Source organism: Papilio polytes, unplaced genomic scaffold, assembly GCF_000836215.1.
Source record: "Papilio polytes unplaced genomic scaffold, Ppol_1.0 DF821400.1, whole genome shotgun sequence".
In the NCBI taxonomy this organism is placed as follows: domain Eukaryota; kingdom Metazoa; phylum Arthropoda; class Insecta; order Lepidoptera; family Papilionidae; genus Papilio; species Papilio polytes.
This window is the reverse complement of record NW_013527804.1, coordinates 3,515,093-3,538,244: the sequence shown is the minus strand read 5'-3', so window position 1 is coordinate 3,538,244 and position 23,152 is coordinate 3,515,093. Positions and strand designations below refer to the sequence as shown.

The 23,152-nt window shown below is 34.2% G+C and overlaps 1 protein-coding gene across 1 annotated transcript in view; it reads left to right on the top strand.

The window, feature by feature from the left end:
- The window catches only part of LOC106108955 (hemicentin-2-like), a 48,285-nt gene extending 25,619 nt beyond the window's left edge, over positions 1–22,666 (top strand). Inside the window, exons 4-22 of the mRNA XM_013290326.1 lie at positions 702–815; positions 2,294–2,379; positions 4,120–4,233; positions 6,358–6,479; positions 6,937–6,994; positions 7,639–7,790; positions 8,495–8,639; positions 11,040–11,170; positions 12,220–12,373; positions 12,895–12,989; positions 14,070–14,151; positions 16,619–16,732; positions 17,576–17,688; positions 18,189–18,369; positions 19,055–19,183; positions 19,728–19,817; positions 20,140–20,456; positions 21,370–21,613; positions 22,429–22,666. Coding sequence (XP_013145780.1) covers positions 702–815; positions 2,294–2,379; positions 4,120–4,233; positions 6,358–6,479; positions 6,937–6,994; positions 7,639–7,790; positions 8,495–8,639; positions 11,040–11,170; positions 12,220–12,373; positions 12,895–12,989; positions 14,070–14,151; positions 16,619–16,732; positions 17,576–17,688; positions 18,189–18,369; positions 19,055–19,183; positions 19,728–19,817; positions 20,140–20,456; positions 21,370–21,613; positions 22,429–22,499 — 2,512 coding nt within the window. The 3' untranslated portion in view covers positions 22,500–22,666. The remainder of the gene's footprint in view (positions 1–701; positions 816–2,293; positions 2,380–4,119; positions 4,234–6,357; positions 6,480–6,936; positions 6,995–7,638; positions 7,791–8,494; positions 8,640–11,039; positions 11,171–12,219; positions 12,374–12,894; positions 12,990–14,069; positions 14,152–16,618; positions 16,733–17,575; positions 17,689–18,188; positions 18,370–19,054; positions 19,184–19,727; positions 19,818–20,139; positions 20,457–21,369; positions 21,614–22,428) is intronic.
- Positions 22,667–23,152: the final 486 nt, after the last annotated feature.

The following is a 23,152-nucleotide window of genomic DNA, read 5'->3' as shown; positions in this document are numbered from 1 at the left end:
GTGTATAAATATTTAAATGAGTAGGAAGACTGCTGATTGGTATGTGTACAGTAATATCCACTTACGACCTTTCAAACCCTCATTACAGTGTCCGGTCCCTTCGCCCCTTGTTTACGCATCTCTTATCCTCATCAAAACGATGAAAGACCTTTGTTATTCAGGTAGGGTACTGACATAGAGGATGTTCACACGACCCCAGATTTGACACACCGATAACATACGTCACTGTGAAACTGTAATATTAGTTGATTTTTCTATTAATCTATATCTATACATATACTAAAATTGGAGTGCTGTTTGTAACATAAAAAGAAATTTTTCAGATTTGAGTAAGATGATGTGTATGTATTGTTGATAACGAAAATCGCATTTAATTTTTTTTAACTATTTTTATTAACCTAAAAGAATGTTCTGCGATTTTCAATTTATCTAAACTTATTTTAGACATAACGCCATACATGTCGGAGAGAATCGCACAGAATGGAGAAACACCCTTCGAGAGAGTGTCAAGAAGAGTGATCGCGACCCTCAGGAATGAGGAAACGATCCGGAGAGAGAGAGAAACTTATTTTTATTTATTAAACAAAATCGTAAAAACCAGATTTTTCAACTGCAATTTGGTCATGTGTCTAAAACATTGAGTTTACAGTGTTTTTTTCTTGTGTTTTTAACAATATCTAATAATACTTTGTTGTATTCAGGTTGGACGCTAGAGAGGGTATATCGTCGCAGTGGTCGGACCCAGCGACGTTAGGAAACCGAGCTACGTTCAGAACTAATACCACGCCTGCTGTGCTCATGCTGACTAAACTAAGGTAACAATACAGTTCATAAAGAACCCACTGTACTATTGTCAAGAGCAGTCGCACACCTTTGACTAACCAATCGCACTGTTGTCCGATTGTCGATTGTTTCTCAGCCCATTCAACTATATATTTGCACAACTAAAAATCGAGTAGTGTATACCTCTAGTAAGCTTATAGGAATCAAAGTTTGATTAAATATTTTTAGAGTTGACAGTAGTAGAAGCTTTAACATCTTCGAACGAATGGGTCGGCTCGCCCGGTGTAATACCACGACCACACAGATAGGCGTGAAGTGGAAGCAATTACGCTTTGGTCTGATGAGTGTGGTACCTGAGACCCAAATTAGTCACTTTGCCTTCCCACCCTTTTTGTTATAAGAAAAGGATGGGAAGGAAACGTGGATTTGAAGGTGGAGGAGACGCATAGGGAGAAGAAACATCCTCTTTATGCGTTTCTTTCGTCAATTAAGGGTAGACATCCGCTATTGCGAATGTCTATTAGCAGCGGTTTGGGTGGATTCAGATGGCCGATTGCAGGTTTGCCATCTTACAATATAAAACAAAAAACAGTTGTGCGACAGTTTAGTCAAAGAGGCACGCTCTAAGAGATACGGAATTCCTGTATTCTAGGTATCTACGATTGAATGCAATTTTGATCAATCAAATCGTTAGAATTCAACAGGGAATCTGTTATAATGGAATCAGAGCTGTTGCTTATGACAGTTGATTAAATTACGTCTTAATGTGGAGATATGTCGTGTACTGATGTAGAATTAATGAAATGCATTAGAATAGACGCTCAGTGGAATTTCCCCTTTAGAGTATGTTAGTTTGATTTTTTTAAATCTTTGTTAGGGGAGATTTTTGTCTTTGGAAAAACATGTAAATCCCATAGTGCTATTCTTTGTGTTTTAGATTAGTTTAATTTGTCGTAATAATTTAAAATAGAGTTCTTTTAGAAACCTTAATGATTTTAATTTTGTGTATGTTACCGGAAATGTACGATAACTAGGTATTGTATACTTTGTCTAGGATAAGTATACAAGTTTCAAAGATTGTTAAATACGGACATATCCTGGTAATTACACAATTAATGTTATGCGACGAAATGATGGGGACATAAACCAGAAAGTGTTAAGACTGAATGCGATATGCTTAAGAAAGGAGTGGATTCAGATATAACTGATAGAGATGTATGGAAGCAGCACATACTGTACCGACCCTCCGTAAGGGATAAGGGCAAGTGGATGTTGATGATCCTGGTAATTAAACATTGGAATACCAAAATCGTAATAAGCAAGGTATGAAAATGTTTTCTATGAATAAAATTGTTAAATAGCATTCGTGGGTTCTCATTAATTCCAAGTGATTTTAAGAGTTATACATTACCTAGGAATTCTGTACAATGACGGATTTCATACATTTCTGTCAACATATAAACTCCTACAGTCTTACAAATTTTTGAATTGTTTTTTTTTTTCTACACAGGCCAGAAGACAGCGGTCAGTACAGATGTCGTGTGGACTTCATAAAGTCGCCGACAAAGAACACGAGATTGAACCTCACAGTACTTAGTAGGTACTCTTTATGGATTATTCAATTAATTAGTGAATAGTTTTTTTTTTATAATTTTATAAAAAATGACATTAATATGCAATAAAAGTATGCAGCTGATTGCCTCAAGTTTATGTAAAACTAGCTTACACCCGAATTCGTTCGCGTGGGATAAAAAAAACAAAAGTGAGTAGCCCATGTGTTCTTCCAGACCACCCTCTACAACTATACCAAATTTCATTGCAATCCGTTCACTCGTTTAGGCTACAAACTCTAACAAACATCCATCCATCTATACTTTCGCATTTATAATATTAGTAAGATATATGAAAGTATGATTATACGTGAAAAAAATGTATAAAATGAGAAACTGTTGAAATTCAAAAGCATTGTATTACCTTACTTCTTACTAATAACTTATATACGAAGGTTTCTCATAAAAGTCTCGATTTGGCATAGATGTGAGGATAGTCTGGAAGAACACATAGGTTACTTACTTTTGTTTTTTTTTTTAATTCCACGCGGACGGAGTCGCGGGCGATAGCTAGTTAGATGTAAGTTAAATGTAAACGAAAAAGAAAAAATACCTTGTTATTTTAATCACAAAGTCAATGTATTCTATCTATCGATGTTGATTTTAATCCGATCAAAAACATCGATATCATATTCGATGTTTATCAGTTACATCACTATACGGCGGTTTATAAAAGGCTCGTTAGGTTACAAAAAGAAAGCTTACGCCATTGAGATGTTATCTGACCCTACTTAATACCCTTTGAATATCGATATATTCAAGATGCTTGAGTTTTTATCATATTTCAATATTAGATCATCATCATCCACTTGCCCTTATTCCTTATGGAGGGTCGGCACAGTATGTGCTGCTCTTCCATACACCTCTATCAGCCGTCATATCTGAATCCACTCTTTTCTTAAGCATATCTTCTTTCACACAATCTATTCATAGTTTCTTCGGTCTTCCCCTTCCTTTGTAGCCATCCACATTCAATCTCAACACTTTCTGGTTTATGTCCCCATCATTTCGTCGCATAACATGTCCATACCACGCTAACCTTTTGCTTCTCAATTTCTCCACCACTGGCGCTACTTTCAAACTTCCTCTAATGTACACATTCTTAACTTTATCCAATCTTGTCACACCACACATCCATCTTAATATACGCATCTCAGCCACACGCAATCTCCTTTCATCCGCAACTTTGGTGGCCCAACATTCATATCCATACAATACGACAGGTCTTATGATGGACTCGTAGATCTGTCCCTTGTCCCTTTCAATATTAGATATAAGCAAATATTACACGTAATATTACACGAATTTTTAAATCTGTTATTTTTTTAAAATTTATATTAAAAACACATAAAACATAAACTCATAAACTGTACCCTGTTTGTATTTAATTAGATTTAAATTTAATTGTTCACTAAGTGTCCATTAGTATGAAATCTACTAAGGGTACTTTAATTGCGGCACACTGATTCTAAACGTGGTAATTTCGTAGTAGAAGGATTTATAAAACTACTATCTTTCCGCGAATCCTTCCGCGTGGAATTTAAAAAAAAGTATGTATCCTAAGTATTTTTCCAGACTATCCTCTACATCTATGCCAAATTTCATCGAGATCTGTTCAACCATTTAGGCTACAAACTCTGACATGAATCCATTCATTCATCCATCTAAACTTTCGCATTTATAATGTTAGTAAGAAGTAAGATTTAATTGTTTTTCTCCTTGACAGTACCACCTGATCGACTAATTGTGTTGAACGAGAGCAATGATGAAGTCCACGGGAACATACTGGGGCCTTACGATGAAGGGGCTGATGTGAATTTGACATGTATAGCTGTTGGAGGTATTTTAAATAACTTTTTATTTTAAATGTCTTTGTTTATAATCTTTTATCATCCACTTGCCCTTAACCCTTACGGAGAGTCGACACAGTATGTTCTGCTGTCATATATCTCTATCAGCCGTCATATCTGAATCCACTCCCTTCTTAAGCATATCCTAATTCACACAATCCATCAATACTTTCTTCGGTCTTCCTCTACCTTTGTAGCCACATTTACATTGCTTGCCACAGCTACATTCATTCTTAACACTTTCTGGTTTATGTCCCCATCGTCTCGTCGTATAACATGTCCATTCCACGCTTACCTTTTGCTTCTCAACTTCTCCACGTAAGAATGTAAATGAACATTTGAAATTCGAAACTCGCAAAATACATATCACGGATCCAAACTGGATCTTTAGATTATGGTCCAGTAAATTAGGTCAAGGATCTTTATATTGTTATTAATATAAAAAGAAAACTAAATTGTTCATCAGTATAACTTAAGTTACAAGACAACCAAGTTCGGTTCCAACTTCTAAAACTAATACAAGTTGTGACACGCCCTCTCTTATTCAATCGATATCGCCACTTGTACCATTTCCCACGACATGTTCTCACATACGTAAGCAGTTTACGTTAATGTCACCGAACGATTGTGAAATTTGCCATTTTATAATCGACATAAATGTACTTTCAAGATACAAACAAAACAATTGCTAGTGAGTTATGAGATTTACTTCGCTTTAATATTTTATTTCACTTCACAAGTTCCTTTTCGTTGCTTAAATGTCGTGAAATTTTTTGTAAAATTTTCTTGGTATGTGAAGGTTGTATTTCTGAAATAACCGCAACAGAAACGCCTTTCCCATGGTCTGTGGTATTCTTGTTTGACTGTACAAATAAATGTTTGGTGATAATTTAAAATCTTATATTTAAGATTTCATAATGTCGGAGTTTACAATCGTTCAGCTACATAAGAAATCTTACGTGCATTTCATGTTTCAAGTATTTTATAAGACTACGTACACGCAACTTGATAAATATGAAGTTTTTATGCATTTCTTGGTTTCCTTTTTGTAGAGTTTGCTTTTATTTTATACCAGTTTAAAATAGCGTTTATTTATTAACGGTAACAGAAATATTATTTAAGCTGCATGTTACCCTCAAATCTATACTAATATTATAAAAAAGAAAGATCTGTATTTTTGTATGTATTGAAATAACTCAAAAACTACTAGGTAAATTTCAAAAATTCTCTCGCCATAAAAGAGCTACGTTATTATTAACATAGGCTATATTTTTTATTATTTTTAATTTCACGCGGACGAAGTCGCGAGGAATAGCTAGTATTTATTCTACTAATATTCAATTATCTATAAGACTCTTAAGTCTCGCCTATAAGACTTGTCAATTCATTACAACTTAAAAAAGAAAATCGTTTTTTTAATCTTTATTCAAAATGTAATTCATCGAAAGTCCGTGGCATAATGAACCTCTTGTCATTGCCATATGAGAAAATAAAAAAAAAACATTGCTTTGAAATACAAAAGTGTAAAAAAGTAAATTAATTGGAATGTCGAATAAAATAAACTTTTTCGATTTTAAGCTTTTCATGTTGATTGAAGTTGCAGAGTAATATAACATTTCAATATGAAAAAGTGTTTCTGACGAGTTATTTTTGGTCATTTTTATTCACTCTTTGTTGTATTCTCGAAACTACGAATTATGAAAACTAATTTCATAGATTCATAAGAAAGTCTAATTTAATATTTACTAAATATTTTTATTAATTTAGTATTACACTATTAAACTACTAAAATTAATTAAGAATTGTTTAATAAAAAGCATCACTCACAGTACAGAAAACTCATTTATAGTCATGGGTAAAACAACATTCATGATCTGCAGATCAGTGATCCGGTTCGCATCTCATTTGTACATGAATAGAGCTATGATTTTCGCTCGCTCGCATAGTTACATCGTAGTGATCCGCGAGCTGCAAATTTAGCTGATCCACTCAACGCTTAAAGACTGATTAACATCATCTCTTTCATTTTCCATAAATAAAATGAAATAACAATATTTAATCTATATGCCAGATGGAAACTTAAGCCAACGTTTTAAACAACCTTGTGTCCACAGGTCGTCCAATCGCGAGGGTATCATGGTGGAAATCACACGCATTATTAGCTAATTCAGAATCAAGAGCGTCAGTCTCCTTTAGCTTGCATAGACCTGACTTCGGCACCGAGATTACATGTCAGGTAAATTTATTTAAGTCGTAATCGAATCATTTTTATAACGAATGATCCCAACTCAATGTGATGTGATCGAATCGTACAAGTGTACATGCCTATTCCCTCAACTCTTAAGAGCGTAATACACTTAAACTACCTCACAACTGTTTAGTCTTGCTTTGATTCCTATGTGTTTATTAGGAGATGTGTACACTACTCTATTTTTAGTATTGCAACTAAACAATTGAATTGCGAAACAATCGACAATCGCATAACAATGCGATGGTTTAATCAAAAGTGAGCGCCCGCTATAAAGGTTTAGCTTTCATCAATCAGTTAACTAATAAATACCTACATTAATTCCTTTTGACGTTTAGATTGTTTTACAGCAGATATTAAAGTATATGCGCTTTATATTTGACTTAATGAATACATGTAGGGTTTATCAAATAGTGTATGAAATAAAATTATGATTTTTTTACAGGCAGTGACAGATCCATCGATACCGCCTTTATCGCACAGATTATCTATAGACATGAACTGTAAGTATCTAGAATATCAGAGAGGAATTTCAAAATATACCTTCATGGGAAAAGATAGGGTTAAATTATACTTGACTCATTTAAAACCGCTCAGTAGCATTCTCGAATGCGACTGCACTGAGCTGCACAACCCAGGTGAGACAGAACATCCCTAGTGTCTTACGGACTACAGCAACTTAGGACCGCACATCGTTCTTATCTTCACTAGGTTACTTATTGTTAAAGTCTATATATAGCAGTGAATTGATATATTGATATGTCATAGAAATAAAGGAGTTTCCAGAGTTGTATAAGCAATTGCGAATATTTAATTTCCGCTTCCAATTACGAGTCTTATTTCCACTCGATTCACGTAAGACCCATTCTCTTTACCACCCTTTTCCTTTAAGGAGAGCATGGGAAGGGAAAGTGGATTTGATGGAGAAGGAGATACACAGGAAGGGGAATATCCTCTTTATGTGCGTCTCCTTCTCTGTCGGATAGGGATAGGCAACGCATCTGCAAATGCGGATGTCTATGGGCAGTGGTCGCTTCGCCATTTTGCGGATTCAGGTGGCCGCTTGCTCGTTTGCACCCTTATGTTATAAAAAAAAAGATACCAACTTTAGTGGAAATATACATTAAAGAAGTTCTTTTGTCAACAGTACCTCCACTCTCTGTACGCATACAAGGGGGTAAACGACCCTTGGTTGCTGGTCAAACTTCGGAATTGTCCTGTCAAGTGGTGGGGGCTAGACCCAAACCGGTTATAACTTGGTGGAAGGGGGGTACCAAGTTAAATACAGTTAGGGATACCGTGAGTATTAAAATTGCATTTAAATAAAAAGAGATAGCATGACTTTATATTAAAATTAATTAGTAATCTGTCATTAAAAAGTAGTTTTTACTAAAACTAAGATAAGTTCATGTGTGTTATTGTTGAAACAATGTAAAATGTTGCGATAAATTGTGAATTTTTCGCACCCACTTTAGAAAAGGTTCTCATTGTTATATATTTTAAGTGTTTTCTTCATTGTAAGGAATATATTTTACGGTTTTTCGTGTGTATATTTAATGAATGTAAATGGCTATATAAATATTTTTTATTTATTGTAACTAGAGTTGGCGTTGAGCCAAAGTATGTATTCGAACGACACGTAAATTACAAGTGATTTTCGTCGACTCATTTCGAGTGGGTTAAAGTGATTTCTAATAATGAACTATATATAACTTTTATATTGAAATATTTTTAATTTCCAACTTAATTTTATAATTTTAAAATAATTTCTGGGTAAAAATAAAAGCAAATGTCATCTCATCGGACTTATTGACAAATTGGACTTATTGAAAGATATTTGAAATTTAATTATCATTCCTTTTTTATTTTTTTTAATTTCAAGCTGACGAATATATAAAAAAGTGCTCATTTTGGCTCTATTTGTTTAAGTTAAAAGTTACTTCTTAAGATAACTTAAATATTATTTCACATTTTCATGTCTTACTAACCATTCTATTTTTTAGACATCAATGGACGGCAACATAACAGTTAGTGTACTGACTTTTATCCCGGCGATCGAAGACGCGGGCAGAGTATTGTCTTGCAGAGCTACCCAGCCCGCGGTGTCTCATACTACGAGAGAAGACGGCTGGAAGTTGGAGATACAACGTAAGTTATACGATACTAGCTGTTGCTCGCGAATTCGTTTACGTGACATTTAAAACATGGTATTTCTTACTCAGCGACGACGCAGCTTTTTAATGGTGAAAGAATTTTTGAAATGTGCCTATTTTTGAGTTATTTTAATGCATACAAAAATACAGATTAAGGCCCTTTTCCACTAATGTCATGGAACAAAGAGGTATTGTAGAACAGTGTAGTGATGGTTGATTGGCAGTTATTTGTAGAGCCAATTAGGAGTCCCAGACTATGCTAATATTATAAAGATTTGTATTTTTGTATGTATTGGAATAACTCAAAAACTACTATGCCGATTTCAAAGATTCTTGCACCATTAGAGAGCAAAGTTATCAGTGAGTAAGGCTGTATTTTCTTTTTTTTAATTTCGCGCGGACGAAGCCGCGTGCAACATCTAATGATATATAAAAACGTCAACAAGTAAATGAAATTCGATAAATTATATTAGCGGTGTATAGAAAACCGTGTAATTTTTATAGCTGTATGAGTTTTTTTTGCCAACATAAATACAAAAAAAATATTCTGTTTTTAGAAGCATTTACAACAGTAAGCTTTCGAAGACTATCTTAGAATTAAAAATATTAAGTAGCCTTTGTTTCCAGACTATGCTTTACATCTATGACTTTCATCCAGATCTCTTCAGCAGTTTGGGGTCCAAACTCTAACAAGCATCCATCTAAATTTCGCATTTGTTAGTAAGATAAAGAAATCAGATATTTTCTTTAATATTTAGTTAACTGTGTTAAATTGCACATTCTTTAACGAAATTTCTATAAACTAGTGGTATTAACGGTAGTGGTATATAATTAAACAGTGGTAGTGCCCGGTGTAATACCACGACCACACAGAAGACAGGCGTGAAATGGAAGCAATTCCGTGTTTCGTCTGATGAGTGTGGTGCCGGAGGCCTAAATTAAATCCATTTCTCTTTACCATCCTTTTCTTATTAGAAGAGGATGGGAAGGGGAAGTGGATTTGACAGTGAAGATGCATAGGAAGGGGAAATATCTTCTTATGTGCGTCTCCTCCTCGTCTATGGGTATTGGTCGCTTTGCCATTTTGGCGGATTCATCTGGCCGCTTACTCGTTTGCCACCTTGTGTTATAAAAAAAAAATCGCACAGATTTCTGTTCCAAATATTTGAATATTAATTTATGTAAGAGGTTTAATTTCACAAAGCTGAGCATAATGGTCGTTATTAGATCAACTGTTCTCACTCGAGATAAGCTGAATTGCCAATTTTACAGATATTAAGGTTAGTTGGTCCGCTGGGATCTTACTTTGAATTAGTTATTAGGCATAGATTCTTATTCAAATATGAAAATAAATCGAATTAGGATTTAACAGTACATCGAAAAGAAAATCTTCTATTAATGACAATCTTATTAATAATATAATAAACTAGCTATTCCCATGCGACTTCATCAGCATAAAATTATAAAAAAAATCATTTTATTGTTCAAATTTGTCAAATTGTCAATTGCAAATGTCAAACCATGGCGACCTTGCTTCCTTGATGTTGGCAACAACTTATGGTCTCTTTCCCACATTAGGGTTTTTATCCAAAATATTTACCCCTAAGTTTATTGGCGTGAAAATATATAGCCTAAAGCGGGACGTAAGTGTGGAGCTTCTTATTAAAAAAAGAGTTATTCAAAAATGTGCTGTAATTGCTGACATCTTAGGCAACAAAGAAGTGTGTGTTTACCCTTTTTATAATAGTATAGATGTGGAAATTTAGATAGATGGATGTTTGTTAGAGTTTGTAGCCTAAACTGCTGAACGGATTTTGATGAAATTTGGCAGAGGATAGTCTGGAATAACACATAGACTACTTACTTGTCTATTTTAATTCCACGCGGACGGACTCGCGGGCGAAAGCTAGTATAATAAATAAAAATCTAACTGTTTATTAAAGACAACGCATCTGAAATTCACATATCTATTCCTCGTGTGCAGTGTTAATTCTCTACTAGAAATAAAGACATTAAAAAATATATAGACGAGGCAGTTAATAAAACTTTTTCACTGGTACTTTCTCTGAAAGGTACTATACCAGTTGTCAAGTTTAGTGCCACCTCGTGTTGTATTGACATGGTATACATTTGACAAAATTATAATAAGCTCCATCTTTTGTTGTAAAATAAACTAAATTGTATTTCAAAATGAAATATAAGCATTAAAATATCAATTAGTGACATCTATTGGCCAATTTGAACAAAATTAATTATATTGACATATGGTTTTGAGGTTATCAAAAGATAACGTTAGTTATGTGAAAAATGCCTCAAGTGAAGTGTTAACTATGCCTCTTTGACTAGAAAGTAGATATATAAACATTCAGATATGACAATATGCTTTTATTTGCAGATTTGCCAGTTGTTACTTTGAAGTTTGGAGCAAATATAGACGCGAATAGAGTCATAGAAGGTTCAGATATTTATTTGGATTGCAGAGTACGAGCAAACCCGTGGTACAGTAATGTACATTTTACTCACAACGTAAGTATTTCTCAGAGTATAAGCAGCATGTTAAACCTTTAATTAAAAATCGTTTAAAACGTCCATACGTAACAGTTTAAAGTCTGTTAGCCACGCTCAGTTTTATCAGACAGTTGATAAATCTAACAAAACTGGAAATTGTTCTGTTCTCAGTTTTGCCTTCAATAGGTTAATCTGAACATTCCGACTGTTACTAATAGTGAGTTTAAAATTATTTGTTGCTTATGGTTTTCACGATTTTTATGTCAGACGAGCTGTTTCCCGCGACTTAGTCCGCGTGGTATTAGAAAACATACGAACTATATAAATAACAAAAAGCTACGTATCCCACGGGAACCGGACATTTCTTGGGGATGAACCTTTTCCTATGTGTACTCTAGACTTTGTTTTACATCTGTGCCAAATTTAAATAAGATATGTTGAACCGTTGCAGTACGATCGAGTAAACATTAAAAAACTAAATTAATGAATCCCACGGGAACCGTAACTTATCCCGGGATAAAAAGTAGCCTATGTGTTCTTCCAGACTATGCTATAAACCTGTGCCAAATTTCATGGAGATACGTTCAGCCGGTTAGGCTACAAACGCTAACAAACATCCATCCATCCATCCATCCATCCATCTAAACTTTCGCATTTATAATATTAGTGAGATTAGTAAGATTGTAATCTAAAGCGTAAAGTCTATGTTGTATAATCAGGTGACAATCGACTTTTATTTATCTCCACAGTATAAAACATCAGAGTATTTTTTTAAATCAGTAACTGGTAACTAAACCTTTGACAAGAATCTCCTTTGTCCTTGACGTTCTTGAGGACCTGTCCTATTGACCATTTTAAAAGGGTTTAAACACACCTCCGTGATTCCGTCCATGTGGCATTAAAAAAACAAAAGTGAGTAGCCTGTGTTCCTCCAGATTATGCTCTACATCAATGCCAAATTTAATCGAGATCCGTTCAGCAGTTTACAGCAAACTCTAACAAACATTTATCTGAATTTTCGCATTTATAATATTACTAAGATTGTTTAAATAATTGTTTGTGTTCAGGGTTTAACAGTGAAGGCTGGACCAGGTGTATTGTTAGCTAACCAGAGCCTGGTGCTGCAACGTGTCTCGCGGCAGGCGGCCGGAGCTTACGTGTGCTCAGCGACTAATGCCCTCGGGGATGGGATGAGTACACCCTTATTGTTGGATGTTAAATGTAAGAGAATTTTGAATTTTAAAACTATAAACATAAAGTTACATGAACATAAAAGTATCTGAATTGATTGTTGATTACGAAGGAAGGCCGAAGTATGTATGGATTGTGTGAAAGAGGATATGCTTAAGAGAGTGAATTCAAATATAAACATATACTGTGCCTACCCTCAATAGGGACAAGAGCAAGTTGATGATGATGACATTTAAACATGTGTTTTAAATAGACCGCTGTTCATTCATATTAAGGCTTTCAACGTTATCTTCCACCGTAAATACATTGCTTTCTGTATATGTACTTTATTATTTATTAGTTAAGGTCGCATTTCGCTTACATTAAAACGTTAAAAATCCACGCCGTTAGTCACGGTAAAAGGGTTTAGGTTTAAGCTAAAATTTAGTTTATGACTTATTTTGTTATTGTAACGATGAAAAATGTTATCTTGTTATAATTTTATCAATCAATCTTTCTTGTTTCTTTGTGTTTTAATGACAGTTTGTTATTGATAGAAATATTTTCACCAGACGCGCCGAGCTGCAAATCGGAACAGACGATCAATATGAGAGCGGCGCGGGGAGAGGTGCTCGAGATTCAATGCGATGTCGACTCTAATCCTAAAGTAAGAGAGTACATTATTATTCAATCATAAGTTGTTTTTTTAATTTGGTAATTTAATGTAAATATTGTTAACCATTTTTTCATGACCAAGGTTTTTGAGTGGGTAATAGAAGAGATTAAGTTAGTGATAAAGTATGGGAATAATGTAATAATTCTGATCGAGTGCGGAATAAGGAAGATGGAGTAAGGATAGAGTAGAGACGAATAGATCTATCCTCGCGTAGTGATAGATTAGCAATGGGAAACCATTTGTATATATTTTAGAATACAGACTGTTGTTGTTTTTATAATAATAATATTTTTACTAAGAGATTCTGACAATCAAATTTACATTTAAAATTCAAACTAATTGAAATGTAAAACCAACATTATATGAAAACAAAATTGTTAAAATCTATTTCGAGATAGCCAAAATAAATCTTAAAAAGAATCGACATATACCTAAGAGGGGACAGGCAGAAAGACAGACATTTATCCTAGCTATGCATACTTCCCATCCTTCCGTTGTACGATGGAAAGGGAAGAGGACTATAGATCTATGGTACGCACACCACACTCCTTACCCGCAACTTGTGTTTCGTCGTTTGACTTCACTTTCGTGTATTCTGTTTGGTCGTAATATTGCACCGGGTGAAGATGTTACGGGCTACCACTGTTATAATATGTACCAATGTTTAGGATGTTTGTAGCCATATAACCTCAAAACCCTCGAACGGATTTGTATGAAATTAGGCAGAGAGATAGATTACATTCTGGTATTGGACATAGAACCAATTCCCTTTTGTCTAACCTCCAAACACGGGTATCAGTAAAAATGCTCACTGCGTAACAGGCCTATGTAACTTACACGGTACTTAAGCTGGTACGGACGAAGAAAACTATGCCCATTATATAAAATGTACATTATGTTTACACAAAGTTGTAGCAATTTAATCTATCCTAGTACTGGTGGGTCTAAAAAGGCCTGCCACGCACTGGCGGATATCATTGGGGGCGCATTTCGGCCCGCCGCCGCACCAGATGAAGAATTATGATTTTACTTGCCGCAGTGAATGTGTTAATATTTTATTTTTAATAACAGATAGCAGTGTCATACCAATGGTGGTTCAACAGCACTACACACAGCCGACGAGAATTGAAAACATCACACGTACAGAAAGTAGGTGAGTAAATGATTGAATGGAAATCATACAAAAACACATAACTTATCGTTTTTTAAGTAAAGTATACCATTCTATTGGCTACTTATTTCAGCGAAATGACATTTGGCATTAAAAATTATTGAACTCGAGAACAAGATTGAACTGTAATTTTAACTGCACAGTTGGCAGTGTTGTCATTACACCTTTAGTTTTAATTGTACAGTTCGAATGTGCACTTAAAACTGAATGTGTGTACGGGGCTTAATAAAGATAGATTGAACAATAAAACAATGGGTAATTAAACTTAGAGATGCGATAAAAAAATTCTACATACTAGAAAAATAAGTATACCAATATTATAAAGAGGAAAGATTTGTATTTTTGCATTTTTTTATGAATTGGAATATCTTAAAAACTATTGGGCTGATTTCAAAGATTTTTTCACCGTTTAAAAGCTTTATCTGTGAGTAACGTTTTTATAAATCTCTAATTTCACACAGGCGAAGCCGCGAGCAACAGCTAGTGATTCAATATGATTAAGTTAATAAGTAAATAAACTTATAACAATCTTGTTATGCGCTTGCGAACAGCTTAGGAAATTTTCTTATGAAGTAATGAAAATTTTCATTTCAAAGAAGCAGCTTTTCAAGGAAGCACTTTCAGGCGTGCAACGTGAAAGTTGTAACTGAAATTAATATTAAGTTTAAATTACCAAACAATGTACTAGGGAATAATAACTAATTTGTAAAACTTACCTCAGCGAATATTAAATTCAGTCGAGGACGTTAATTTCCTATGCACTTCGCTAAAATTTTCACAATGAAACAGTCACAGTAAGATACATATCAGCTAAAGAATAATTATGGTATCAGTATGCTGTAATAGATACTAAGGGCCTGTCACACCACTGGTTGATAGAGACTCAGATAACTTAAAAATGACGTCACTGTCAGATCGACAAAATCCGTTGTTTCCATCACATATTGGATTGTTATCTGACAATTTACAATTTGGTGGGACAGGCCCTAAATCATCTTCAACCTGCTCTTGTCTTACGGAGTATGCACAGTATACTCTTCCATACATCTCTATCAGCCGCCGTATCTGAATTCACTCCATTAATCATATCCACTTACACAAACTATGCTTTCTTCGGACTCCCTCTACATTTGTTGTTTTTATACTTTCTTGTCTATGTGAACATCATCTCCTTTTGCTTCTCAATTCCTCTATCACTGTCGTTACTTTCAAACTTCCTCAAATATTAAATTTTTAACTATTTATTAAGTGGTAAGTGTATTTAATTCTTTGACTGTACATTTCGGCAGTGAAATCGTCTATAATGTAATGTTTTGTTACATTTTTTAATGAACAGTCGCATGCTTTCTTTCCTTTGCATTTCTTCGTGGAAATTTATTACATTTAGTACCGTGTTTAACTGTTATGTAACTTACTGCAGTGACCCCGATACATGTATCACGTAAAAAGAAATCGCAGAAATTGATACTATTTTCTTTGTAAAGATAATATTTTAGTTATCGATACTATAATAAAGCGTAAAGACACACTTCTTTGTTGCCTAAGATGTCAGCAATTACAGCATATTTCTAATTATACTCTTTTTTATTAAAAAGTCCTAAACTTACGTCACGCTATAGGCTACATATTTTCACATTAAACTTAGGGGGTAAATATTTTGGATAAAGACCCTAATGTGGGAAAGAGACCATAAGTTGCTGCCAACATCAAGAAAGCAAGATTGCTAACGTTTGTCATGTCATGTCATTTTGACATTTGCAATTGACAATATGACAAATGTAAACAATAAAATAAAATTTTCATAATTTCATGCGAATAAAGCCGCACGGGAACAGCTATTTATATTAGGTATAAGGAAATTCTTTTGTATGTGTCTTAAAAAATTATATACTTCAAATACTTTCACTATAAAATCTAACATAGAGTAAACTTTTGGATATCATAATCTGACTAGCTTTCGCCCGCGACTCCGTCCGCGTGGTATTAAACAAAACTAAGTAGCCTATGTGTTCTTCAATACTATCACTACATCTATACCAAATTTCATCTAAATCCGTTTAGTCGTTTAGGCTATAAACTTTAACAAACATCCATCCATCTAAACTTTCGCATTTATAATATTAGTATGAAGTACATGTTACAAGTATTATTATTATAATCATGTCGAATTATTTATTAATTAAGGTGCTATTTTACATATACTTGTTTTTGAAGATATTTGATTTAAATTTCTTTACTAGCTGTTGCACGCGACTTCGTTGAGGTGAAATTAAAAACGAAGCATATGTTGCTCACTGATAGTGTAGTTTTTTAGTGTAGGAGTTTTTACAATCGGTCCAGTAGTATTTAAGTTATTTTAATATATAGAAATATACAAATCTTTTCTCTATATAGTTATTAGTATAGATTAAACGTTACTTATATTTTTAATAGTTCTTTTCATCAACAGGTTCGTATTCGTATACAATAAATTCTATGTCGGACTACGGTTGGTTGCAGTGCCTTGCGTCAAATACTGTTGGATCACAGACAACACCGTGCGTTTATCATATACTACCTGCAGGTATATACTAGTTTTCATTAAACAAAAACCACTCAAAGGAAGTAATCGAATCGAATATCACTAGGATAGGAGGCCTAATCTAAGTCCCTTTCCCTTTCCACCCTTTTCTCCAGTTGAAAGGATGGGAAGGAAAAGTGGATTTGACGGTGGAGGGGGCATACGAAGGGGAAATAGTATCTGTTTCTCCTTCGTCAATTAAGGGTAAGGAAGTAAACTTTAGCTCATTGCCCTCCTATCTTATATTTACTTTAAAATAGTTCCTGTATCAATTTTGGAATCGTTCGTTCACTCGAGATGTCTACAAATGTTTGATAGAATGCAATATGTGTTACGAAAAGGAATATTTGACCTACATGTGAACGTCTATATCGATCGATAACTTCCTTTCGGATGCTTATATTCCTGAGGGTTTATTACGAATACTTGTGAGAATGTTTACGTAGTTTTATCGACATTTTTAGTCACGAGTAAGGCATTTTTGTAGGTCATATTTGACACTTTATCGAAAGTCAAAGGTACTATGTTACACAAATCGAAAAAAAACTATTTTTTTAAACAATTGAAATTAATACATGTGTGTTTTAAATCCCTATCGAATATTTTACAATAATCAATATTTTTAGCAGGTCACTTCACCATAAATCTAAAATTGATGACTCAAATATGACCTATTAAAATGGCCCCACTATTATTTGTGCAACACCTACTTGTAAATTACATCGACAAATCTCATAACAATGCGTTACGAATATTATCGCAACTGTCTCGCAATCATTCGTGGTAGACCCTCAGATTTTGACATGACAAATGTTTTCCGTTCTAAATTATAACAAATATTTTTAGAGAGGCCGAGTACAGTGAGACATTGTGATATTAAAAATGTTACTTACGACTCACTAATAATAAACTGCGCACCCGGACATGACGGGGGATTGCGACAGACGTTTGTTCTGGAGGTAAGTTACCAGTCGTTTGTGAACTTTCATATTTAGCAAACAGACTAGAAAAAGCTGCAAATTGTCATTCAAATTGTAAAGAATAAATTTTACACACAATTCAATTAAATTTAAAAATAATTACGCCAATTGTAGCACTAATAAATCCTTAAATGATCATTATTGGAGTCAGTGTAGATTATTATGAATAAGCTATACTGCGGGTCTGTTTATGTAACTCATACAAAAATTATTGTGTACTTCGCTACCTTCAGTTTAAACCAAACAGTTGAACTTTACAAGTTAAAAACCGAGGTGTGTTACAGTCATTATTATTAATAATAATAATAATAATAATGTTAATTATATAATAATAATGTATTATTGTATGTATGTAATGTATTATTAATGTTAATTATGTATTAATAATAATAATAATAATTGTGAATTAATGTTCTTCGAACAAGTGATATGAGTCACGAGATGTTCCGACCGATCATGTATTACGAGCTTTATTTTAGGTGTTCGATAAAGCAACAGGTATCCTTCTACGTAACATAAGCAACGAGGAATCGAATTTCGAAGTGCCAGGTTTAAGTTCCACTGAATTATCACTCGCAATACGTTCATACAATGCTAAAGGTTCAAGTGAAGCGTTCACATTAACGTGTAGTTTACTACAATATCCGGAACGAAGAACAGGTTGGTATGCTTTATGTTATTACTGGCTTTTGCCCGCGACTCCATCCGTGTGGAATTAAAAAACAAAAGTGAGTAGCCTATGTGTTCTTCCAGTATTGTCCACATCTATGTCAAATTTCATCGAAATCCGTTCAGCCGTTTAGGCTACCAACTCTAACAAACATCTAAACTTTCGCATATATATTATTAGTTTGTTTTATTAGTAAGTCAAAAGTATCTGGGGGTCTAGCACGAAAATTTGAGGGACAGTATTCGTAACTTCATCGGCAATTATCAAGAGCGCGAGTACCCTTTTGACTAAACTATGGTATAGTCACACTTTGATTTCTATGAGCTTATGTGGAGGTACACTACTCGATTATTACTTGAGCAACTAAACAGTTGAAGGCTGCGAAACAATCGACAATCACAGCAGTTGTGCGATAGTTTAGTCAAAGATGTGCGCCCGCTCTTAATCAGTTTTGGATTAATATAAAGCCTTGCAATAATATAAAGCCTTCGTAGTGGGTTAATTAAATTCCAATTCCTCCTATGCAGAAAAATAATAAACTTTTATAGACATCGATGTATGAAATTGAATTAATCCCATAGGCGTCTACCGATAATCTAGACTAGGTCCAGACTAATCTACTAAATTGAATAAATAGCGCCCATAAAATGTTTTAATATCGTGATGATTGTACAGGTCAAGTACCAGTGAAGGTTGAATTGACTATGCTTCTAATAACAGTGCTGTGCGCGGTGGCAATTATTACTATAATGGCGACTGTTTTCGTTACTGTCTGCTATTGTAAATACTGTAATCATAGAGAAGGTAAGAATTGTTTATCAACTAGTTGTAGACCGCGAGTATCCGCGTGGTTTAAAAAAAGTAGCCTATGTGTTCTTCCAGACTGTGTTCTGTGATAAATTTCATCGAGATCCCTTCAGCAGTTTAGGCTACAAACTCTAACATCCATTTAAACTTTCCGATTAATAATATTACTAAATTTTTTTTGATGCTTTATGTTAAAATAAGTGTCAGTAACAATCAATAATTGCTTATAGAATTAATTTGTTATTGTGTTTGTTTATGCCAAGGCTTTTAGGCAAATTTTTGTCTTATAAGATTTTAGTTCGACCCCATTTGAAAAGATTGCACCCGAATATTAAATTATGACTAAGGTAGTGATGATTCAGAAATAGGTGTCTACATTACTATACTTATAGACTGCTCGAAACCGTAGATTCTGAATATGGTTTTAAACAGTTTTTATTTGAAAATAAAAATTAGACAAGACTATGAAATGTTCATTTGTTTTTTTCTCGTGTTTAATACGCTCTGACTGTAATAAAGTATAGAATAAATTTTGTTACAGATGCAGGTAAGAAAAACAAAAGACCTCGAGAAGAAAGTTCAGATGTTTTACTAACGAGTGAAAAGAAAACTGAAAGTGCTGATAGCTTAGGTGAGTATACAAAACTATACTGGCATGTGTAAAAGGCGTACCAGCAGCTAGTTTTCATGTAGCTAGCACAATATTGGTTTTGTGCAACTTAAAAACTCGACTGCCCATCTTGTATGATCTCGTGAACTGGCATGCAAACTACTATACTACTTTACTGGCGTGTTTATTCCTGTCCTAAGAGATTGAATGATTTTGAAGTATTTTTAGATTCAATATCTTTTCTAAAAGACATAGGATGTGATAGAAGACTTTAATTTAATTTTGGTACAATTATTTATAAATGACATTTGTTAACTTTTATTCTTTATTGTTTTTTTTACAGATAAAAATCCAGATATAATACCATTAAATACAAAACTAAGTGACAGCTGTTCAAATAAATCATCGGCCACAGATTACAGTTCCGTCAGACCGTTGATATCGACAACCAACTTAGAGGAATTCGAAGTACCAACTCGTTTCAGTGGCCCACATATGACTCCTTGCCAATTCGAACATATAAAGTACAGAGTCCCCAACTTCCCACCGAACTTGGCTCCAATGCCAAACATTGGCACAAATGTTTACAGACATCATCATAACGTGTATGAAGATTGGTTGAGATATAAAAACGCGTTACCTTTAGATAGCAGTCATTTGGTAAGTTATTTATATTTTAAATAGTTAGTACAATTGCCCTACGATACACACTTCATTTTTTCTTCCCAATTAGACAGCAGGGGTTTGCGCTAGCGATGAAATAATAATAAAAATAATTTAGTTGCATTTCGTGTCAGTGCGTAAAATATGTTATAACGACTGTAGCTTTATGGGTCACCGTCACCTTCCCCGATTTTGTTAATAATAATAGTTTATGGTCTCTTTTGTATACTGTTCATGGAAGCTTTGACTTCTGTAGTAGGTTGCCCTGTATCACAGGAGTCAATTCCTTCCCCAATACTTCATTATAATTCATTTAATGTCTAAACAAGAAAACAAAGAAGTTATTGTACATTAACTTGCTATACCTAAACTTAAACACAACAAAGTAAACTACAAGTTATAAGTTTTCACTAATTAGACTTTAGAACTACCCAATGTTCCAATATTAGTTTTGAGGTTACTTTGCTTAAAACTTAAAGCGAAAGTAAACATCGTGATGCAATTTGCGCATACAAAGATATTCAGACATGTGAAGTCAACCCGCATATGATTATGGCTTAGTCACCTCTATCTTAGATTAATTCTATTGGCTCGTGTATCCTAATTCAAGCGTCGGTGATTTTACTGGCTCAGGGATTTTACTGGGCTTGTAATCTACAGGTTCTGGGTTCGAATCCTGCTATACCAATGTGATCGATTTTTAGAATTTCATATGCACATAATTTTCCTGTCATTCTTACGGTTTACCTTTAGGAAAAGATCGTGATGTCTGCACATATCTGTAAAGTAATTCAAAGATATGTGTGAAGTCAACCCGCAGTAGGCCAGTGTTGACTGGCCTAGTCATCCCTAACTTAGTGTAGACTCCGAGCCCCACAGTGGGGACCTATAATGTCTGTACATTTTTCAGTTACCATTAGAACAACTAAGACCACCAGAAGAATATTTACCTCCTCCTCTACTCAGCGATCTGTATAGGAACCCAATACCGCATCCACAGGGAACCTTCCAAGAACACGGATATCACACTGAGAACAGACAAATGTCAAACCAAACGATAAACTCCGAAACACCCTCAGTTAGAGTACATTCAGAAAATAATAGTGTGTACTTTAACAAGTTTGGAAGAACAAGTACATTACCAAGATTGAAAGGTATGTATTCTATATTCTGTAAAATCTATTTAATTCTGGGACAATGCAATTTTGATCACAATATATACAGGCGAATTGATGACCTCCTTCTTTTGGGAAGTCGGTTAAAATGGTGAAGCTATGATTTTTATTATCAATCTGGTCTTCCATACATCTTATTCAGCCGTCATATCTGAATTCACTCCCTTCTTAAGCATCGTCTTTCACACAACCCATACATTCTTCTGTCTTCTACATGCTATCTTATTACTTTTTTAACTGAAGCTATAGGTAAAAGCATTTGTAATAAAGTGCTAGTGTTATATATATTTATGAACTAGCTTTCGCCCGCGTGTCCGACCGCGCGGAATTAAAAAAAAAAGTGAGTAGCCTATGTGGTCTTCCAGACTATCCTCTACATCTACATATGTGTACGAAATTTGATCGAAATTTGTTCAGCCGTTTAGGCTACAAACTCTAATAAACATCCATCTAAACTTTCGCATTTACAATATTAGTATGATTATGAAGTCCCTAAAAAATCTTGGAATCGACCTAAGCCTATATTACTTACACGATTCCTCAGATGGTTATAATGCACGTGGTTTGACTGGTCCTTTAAAAATAAGTTCGGATTTGTCATCTCCAATCACACTAAGATAACAAGGTCCTCGGACGAATTACGTTGAACACCATAGGTTTTTCGATGGACTGATACTGGTGATATAGGTTCGATGGCCTACGTCTGATGATTATAGTCAGAGGAATAAATCACGTTACCTATACACGTAAATGTTTCTGTGTTTCATTATTTAACCTTTGAATGACATTTTCAGTGCCATCCAATTTGCCAAGAGAAATAGACGCAAAATCATCAGAGACTGATGTTGAAAGTCGACAGAATTAAGAATTTATTATAATATATGTGTCAACATAGAAGATTTTATTTCCACTAATCGCGGATAGTTCCACTGGCGCTGGACACGCGCGTTTTATCTCCAAGTGGAAATTACGCTAAACGTCGGAAAATTGTAAATAATATTAGTATATTATGTTGGTTAAATTTAATGTCTGTTGTGTATATTAAATATTAATTAAAATATTGAATTTTTATAATAATTTTGTTGTTTTATTTAACTTTACAAGCTAATACCATTCATATATTTAAGAAAACCAATATTTCTTATAGAGAAATAAAGACTTCAAAATGTCTAAGACATCTAAAACTTCTGTTACAGTATGTTTATGCCTCTTATTGTATGGACATAATGTAACGCCGGTACTTAGCTTCATGGTTGTCTAATTACTATATTACATTTTGGTTGTAATAAGAATGAATAGATTAGCGCGAGATACGATGCATGACCGCGCAGATTGACAGACGAAGTGCAAGAGAGTGAATGAATGTACAATAGGGATGTCCGTGCGATGCTGTTGCTAGTGATGTACGTAGTCGAACATTAGGGATCCATATAAAGGTGACATAGGCGCCAACACACTAAATTCCAAGTTCCACCAAGACCGAGAACGGCTGTTTATGTCCAAGCCAGTGAAAATAAT